The following is a 7,370-nucleotide window of genomic DNA, read 5'->3' on the forward strand; positions in this document are numbered from 1 at the left end:
CCGCATAAACAAAATATGTTGACTATTTACATTCTGGGCTATTCATATTACTTTTAGCGGAAAACCATTAACTAGATATTTACAAATAATCATACATAAAGCTAATGGTTATGAGATTTTATCACTTCTACTTTTTGAGCCCATCTGAAATGGCGGTAATAACGAACTTATTTCGAAGCAAAGTTACACACTGATTCAATATGAATATTTTGATCTGGTGTACTTTTATTGTCTTACAGAACGTGTGTACTCATTTACACGCCATTAACGCGTTGCTCTATGATGAACAAATTAATTCATTCGTGGGAAACTTTATTCGCTGCATTTTATCTCCGAAGCGATTAATTGCTTTTCACTGCAGAAAGAAAGGTAAGATGATTGGAGAATGCAATTAGAACTGCAACTCAAATTTACTGAGGGGTAGTAAGTCCTAGATGCAAAATTTTGACTAATTAAAGAAATTGTATATGTGTACAACATGATTGATGAACAAAAAATACAGCTCACAATTATTTGAATAATTCATAAACGAAATAAAATATAGGGTGTTATTAAATTTTTTTATCAACTTGATTTATGATCTATCATTAATTAAATATCAGTGGAAAAAGTGTCTATAAATACAGCCCTTTAAATAATGTTTTACCAATCTATAGCTACTACGAGAGGGTGTTGAAGTTTGAATAAATGTTGGTTTTTGTTTTCTTTATAGTGCTTATAATTTTGTGAACTACTAAAAAGTCGGTCAATTATTAAATCTAGATAGACTAATCTCCATAGATTAGACGCTGAAGCTTTATAATGTTTCACATCGTTAAACATTGTGCTCATGTAACCGTTCCGTCTCCTGCATGTCCAATTTATAGTGTTGCTACCATAAAAATGTGTAGAGAGCTGCATGGCAAACTTACAATAATTTAAAATCGTTGAATAATCGTGAAAATTCAAAGCAAACTAAACAGATCAGGGTAAGGGCAGTTGCAAACTTTTTCATATGGAACTACTCTTACCTATTAAAATATTCGTCAAGTTTTACTCATAATAAGAATATTTATGTTAGTTAAAATTTCAAACATGTACATTTTTAAACATCTTAATTATTTTTCGAATCTTAGAATTTCAATGAGAATTTATGTATAGAATTAACAAAATAAACAGATTAACAAAATAAATTAGGTGAAGAATATCAGGAATCTTTAAAATTAATGTTTAAAGAAATAAAATCGATTGTCATGTACAATTTAAGAGTGTTGCAGTTGGTATGATGGCATATTCAAAATACTATACGACACAACATATTCAAGTGGCTTTTATTCATATTTCAAACGGTATACCAGATCACATGTTAAAATTCCAACATGTCAACTTTCTGGTGAGACTGGAATGTAATGGCTCACATGAGCTAATAAATAGAGTAAGTACATTGTTTTAATTAATATTTATATGTTAAAACCCAGACAAGTAGCTTGAGAAAAACCATGTATTAAAAGTGCCGAGGAAATTTAAGTGCTTATATAATGTGCCCCGAGAAACGTGGGCATGCTTCCTATAAGGAAATTCGGCCCTTAAAACGGGCCACTGAAAATCGGTTTTCAGTTAATAACTTTGAAAGTAGATACTTGGAATAATTTGATATATATAACTGATGATATGATAACAACTGGTGTGATGCTTTTTCCCTCCAAAAGTATCTCAATCAGCTTAAAATTTATATTTTGCAAAAATTAACTTTTATGAATAAAAACTTGAAAAAACGCTTTAAAGATGTAAACGGTCAAATAAAAACATTATTAAATATATTTTTTCTTGAAATTTATCCAGACATGACTACTCGTTTCTAGATAAAATCGTCCAAGAGATATTGAATATCGCATCAGCCATACATATCGAATAGTTTTCGAGAAGAGTTACGCGTTGTTATTAACATAAGCGTTTTGATTGAAAATACGAATATCAAGAAAGAACTGTTGCATTCATTTTTTAATTGAAAAATCTTTTTTTTTTACGTAAAACGTGGAATAATGGTGGTATTCTATATTTTCAAATGCGTCAGGCTCTTTCGTATTAAAATGGTTTAAAGCAAACATTATCTAGAGGAATTAAAGAATAAAGAACATCGCTTGCAAGTCGCTTTAGTTATTCCAGACGCATATGAATTGCAGATGTTTGGGACAAATTCTGCATTAAAAGCCCCATATGGACGGGTAGTTTTTAGAGAAAAAATCGCTACTACTGAAGCAAAAGCATGTTTTGTTAATGACCCATCGGAAATAGTTCCAAAATGTCAATGTTTATTTGTAAAGAGTGTCTCGTGTGAGTTTATCAGCTGATATAAATGTGTTTCTATCTCAGATTAAACAGGATTGTACCTCTTTGAATTTTTCTATAGAAGCCACAATGGTTCATTTTATCGATGTCACACAAAAATATCATTTTTTTTCTCTAAAAATATAAAAAAATGTTGCAACATCTTATGTTTTAGTTGCTTTCGCAAAATGTGAGCAAATGCAGATCGTGCGTAGTAGTCTTTATACAGACGGTGATATAACAGTTCAATGGTAGTTTAACAATTTTGAAAAAACTGAAAATAAAAGTTTTGCGCACCCATTTTGATATGTAGTTTCTGAATCAAGTTTGAAATTGTTTTGAAATAAAATTAATTATATAATAAAGATGCTTGTTAAATATGAAAAAAGATAATTTATTCGAGTTATTTAAGGTGTTGAAGTTTCGAGATTTTTTATATAGATCTGTGTCCAGATTTACAAGCCACAGAACGTGCATAAGAGCAACGAATATTTATTCTGTGACAAAAAGATCGATTTGATTTTATAAATACTCTTTATTTATAGAAGCAAAAAAATAATTGAATATACTAAGTCTGGAAAAAAATGTTTTACACAAGAATGCATTTTACAATCTAATGAGCATAGAGCATTTTTAGGCACTGAAACACAATATGTTTCGAAAAAGTAACGTTTGGATCTTTCGCGGGAAGTTGAATGAAGTTCCTGATAAGTTTTACTCAAAATATAACCGAGTTTTTGTTATGCGCCCTGTAAATAAAACAGCTGTGGAGGTATACAAGATATATCGAATTACACAATTTTCTCCAAAACTGATCGTCGAGCTTTTCCAAATATGGTCGCTTGTGGATGACAGTATGCTTTACTACAAGGACCTTAGTGGATCGATCACGAACTTGATGAAAGAACCTATTCGAGTATCGTATGCTTTTCTGTCTAATGATTCAATTAATCATTTAACGGACTATAGGTAATGAGGAAAAGCGAAATAATATTCTTTATTCATATGATCAACTCTACAGGGATCCACAAGAAGATCAAGCTGCCAAGATTGTTTCCCTTTTAATTGAACAAATTTGTATTTTATTCAATGCAACTCACCAACCAATCATTCGCAAACATTGAAGAACATTTAAAATTAAAAAAATAAAAGCTACACTCCAGAGAATATGTTTGCCGACCTACAAACAGGACTTGCCGACATATCAGGTATATCTAGTCACAGGGTGATTCAAATATTTACAGAATGTATATTTTTTGCATATAGAAAGTTTTGCGAAAAAGTTGAATCTGTTCATCGTTTGCATATAACATTCATTTCAACTCCTCCATCCGAAGCTGCACCCATTTTTTTGTCATATTGCTAAAGCCCGTGTCCCATGCATCAGTTTATACGAGAGAGCTGTCAGTGCGGACGACCGCGGACGAATTGATACATCTCCAACCAATAGAAACACTTTCGTATCATCGTACCATCGTATAAACGGATCCATGGGACACAGGCTTTAATAGCAGATTAATAGTATATTACGGTATAAGAAACAAGTGGTTGACGGAGGGGCGGAACTTCGACTTTTGTCTTGCGTACCGTAGGTATATTATTTTGCTTGATCCTCGGTAGAAACTAACCGGGAAAGGTCTAAGGTTTTGAAAATGTTGTCAAAACGGTCAGCTGACACAGTAACAAAGTCAAACTGTCAGTGTGCGTGGCGAAAGTTATTAGGTACTTTCGCTTACTTCGATAATAGAAGGAAACCCGTCGAATGGCCTCTCAGGTCTTCGGATTTATCACTTATGGACTATTTCTAATGGGGTTATAAAAAATATTCTTATTTCTCTTAAAACGAAAAAGTTTAGGTATTTTTAATTTTTCATTAGAAACAATTTTTGTTATTAAAAATATAGTTCTTTGCATTATACGAGGGTCGTTTGATAGGTCAGTGACATTTTTAATGAAGAAAATTTTTTTCGGTCAAAAAACGTTTTATTCCTCAACATAATTCCTTTTAGCTCGATGCATTTAGTCCAGTGTCTTTCCAATTGTTTTATTCCTTCCAAGTAATATAACTTCTCGAGGTCCTCAAAATATACGTTTGTTTCAATGATGACCTCTTCATTGAACTCAAATGTCTTACCGTCCAGCCATTTCCTCAGGTTTGGAAACAGGAAAGTGACAAGGGGTCAAATCTGGAGAATATGCTTGGTGGGGTAGCGTTAGAATACATACGTGTACACCCGTGCATTGTCCTGATGAGACAGCACTTTTTTCGCCAAATGCGGCCGTTTTAGCTGCAAGTCAACATCGCATCTGTCCAAAAGCTCTGAATAATAATTTACCCTTTTCAAGCTAATCGATGTGAATGACACCGCGTGCATCCCAAAAAACTGTGGTCATCACCTTGTTGGCCGACAGACCCATTTTGGCCTTCTTTTGGTGCACGTTCACCTGAAGAAACCCACTGTTTTGATCGTTATTTGGTCTTTGGTGTGTTGTGATGGATCCACGTTTCGTCAACGGATAAAAACGGTCACACGGGAGCGCTTATGATCAAGTGTCAGGAAGCGCGGCACCCATCGTGCGGATACCTTTTTCATGTCCAAATATTCTTGGAAAATGTGATGTAACCTCTCAGTTGAGATAGCTACAGCCTCCGCCACCCCACAGACTTTGTTTTGGACGACCTGAACGTTCTGTGTCATTTGTGCTGATACGACCACAACTAAACTCATTAAACCACTTATTAACCATTTAAGTTGATGGTGCACAGGTCCCATAGCATTTATCAAGCTTTTCCTTTGTTTCTTTGCTTTGCTTTGCTTCTTTACGTAAAAAATAATGCTTTATTAGCACTAGAAATTAACTTTTTCCATTTTCGTCGAAATTTACTAATTCATCTTCTTTCAATGACAGTTTCAACAGACGACAGTTGACGGGAGTAGTGTTGAATTTAAAGGTACTGCGCGAGAAATTCAAAAAGTCACTGACTTATCGAACGACCCTCGTATCTCAAATTTGAAAGACGCTGTATCGATTTTTCTTCCGTCAGGAAAAGCACAATGTAGAATAGTAGCTGACGCGTCTGATTATATTTCTTAAGAAAAACTTGTGTTTTGTGGCCTGGTATTTCCACTTAGAGACTCGCACTGAATACTGGCAATAAAATGTATTTCAGGCAATACTGCAGCAATAAATGAAGAAAGGCTGCATTACTTTCGATTTTTACCACAAACCGGAATTGTCAATTTAAACAGATTGAAGTGGTTTTTCGTTGCGCCTCCACTTTCTTCTACGGAAAATATATGGCTTTTGCCCTTTGTAACGGTCAGTCAAGTCCCTCCTTTTAGGCAACTAATCAACAAGCAAACTGCTACTTTTTTTGTAGAATGTGTGGGTTTTGGTAACTTTTGTGATGATCGTATGGTACCTCGTACTTGCAGTGGTTATCAATTTCGAAATGAAATTGAGAAACATGGGCTCGATTAATGAAAGGAGTTGCTTTGTTGCAGCAATCGATCTTTTGGTGACGTCATTTACCCAAAGAGGTGTGTATAAGATTTTTGAATAAGAAAAAAAAATACGGAATGAGTCAAAATTGGTGGTCCAGAAAAAATCGTCAATCATGCAAAATTAGTCAGTGAAACTTAGAGGGAACGAAAAAAAATTTCAGAGCTTTTTTTCTGTGCGTCAGTTTGTATCAACCTGTATACAGTGTGCCCCATAAACATGAATATGGTACAGCGGAATTATTTGAATCAAAAGAAAGCGATCTGGCCAAAATTAATTCTTTAGGACTCCCAGAAAGTCGAGTGAATATGCTTCCTTTTTATATCTATTTGTGTGATAAATTATTGCATAAATAATGCAATTCATGCACGATAGTGCACAAAAGCACCATTGTGTCGAATCAAGCACTATCGGGCCACTAAGCGCGCCTATCGAGAAGCAAATCTTCCATTAAAGTGAAAAATTTAGATGGAATTTTGAGGACGCCGTCGATAATCTCGGTCAACACGTTTGTCCTTAATACATTCTAAAACTGATTAAAAACGGTATTCTTCCGTGTAATGGTGGATGTTTTGTGGATTAAAACGCCACTTCTGACGAAACCGGCTTTATCAATGATTAAAACTATATCTACCAGTGAAGTCTAGGTCACATACTCTAAATCTTTAATAAAGCAGAAAAATTGAAGTATTCTATCAAAACAGAGTTGCAGAAAATGAAATGAAAAAAGGAGAAGGTGTTGTCTTAATGAAGTGTCCCTTTTTACAGCAAGACACTAAATAATCTACCACTAGCCCAACGTGAAGTCCACTTTTCTGCCGACATTGCAAAGAATATAATTTTTTTGAAGAACTTGGACGATCAATAGCAAAAAGGGTCGACCCGTTTTTCTTTAAAAAGTTGGGTCACATCGTCTTCTTTTGAGCCAAATAAGCAGGGACAGATAAGCAGCATTATGGTCATGTAGTTACGGGACATTTTGTACAACATTATTATTTTCAGCATCTTACATAACGTTAACTACACATACCGGGAGGATCGCGTGCTACAGTATCTATATTTTTCTAATGTTGATAAATGTGGCATATACGGCACATTTCTTGGTTTTATTACACTCGGCAACCAAAAATGTGCAACGATTTGATGACCTACTGGATAAAAATATTGCTTTGGGTACCGATTCGGTATCATATAACACTTACTATTTCCTGGTAGGTAGAAATAAGTTGCATTTATTCAAACTTTTTATGACTTGAATATTTTAGAACCCTAGTGACTTGGTGCAGGAAGCTACTCGTCAAAGAATTTACCAGTACGCTTTGAAACATAGTAATCGATTTTGGCTTAATGCCTCGCAAGGTATTAATTTCGTTAAGCAAGGAGGATATGCCTTTCATATTGCCAGCACTGTTGGGTATGTTTGAGCAAATGTAATTCCGACTCGTGCTACGTTTGGCTTTCAGATATGTTGAAGTTGCTAAACAGTTTGACGAAGCAACAAAACGATCTCTGCGTACAATTGATTCAGTAATTCAATTTTTAACGTACATATGCGTTCC

General features: G+C 34.4%; 1 protein-coding gene across 1 annotated transcript; it reads left to right on the forward strand.

Moving 5' to 3' along the window:
- Window positions 1-5,716: 5,716 nt before the first annotated feature.
- Window positions 5,717-7,370, forward strand: LOC125504985 (glutamate receptor ionotropic, delta-1-like; the record flags this gene model as incomplete). The annotated part of the gene is given in 4 exon segments (XM_048667880.1): window positions 5,717-5,849; window positions 6,814-7,022; window positions 7,077-7,225; window positions 7,275-7,370. Coding segments are annotated over 4 exon segments (587 nt in total), but the record flags the coding sequence as incomplete, so codon positions are not given.

Source organism: Dendroctonus ponderosae, unplaced genomic scaffold (genome assembly GCF_020466585.1).
Source record: "Dendroctonus ponderosae isolate FM_Combo_2020 unplaced genomic scaffold, Dpon_F_20191213v2 Dpon_F_20191213_1, whole genome shotgun sequence".
In the NCBI taxonomy this organism is placed as follows: Eukaryota; Metazoa; Arthropoda; class Insecta; order Coleoptera; family Curculionidae; genus Dendroctonus; species Dendroctonus ponderosae.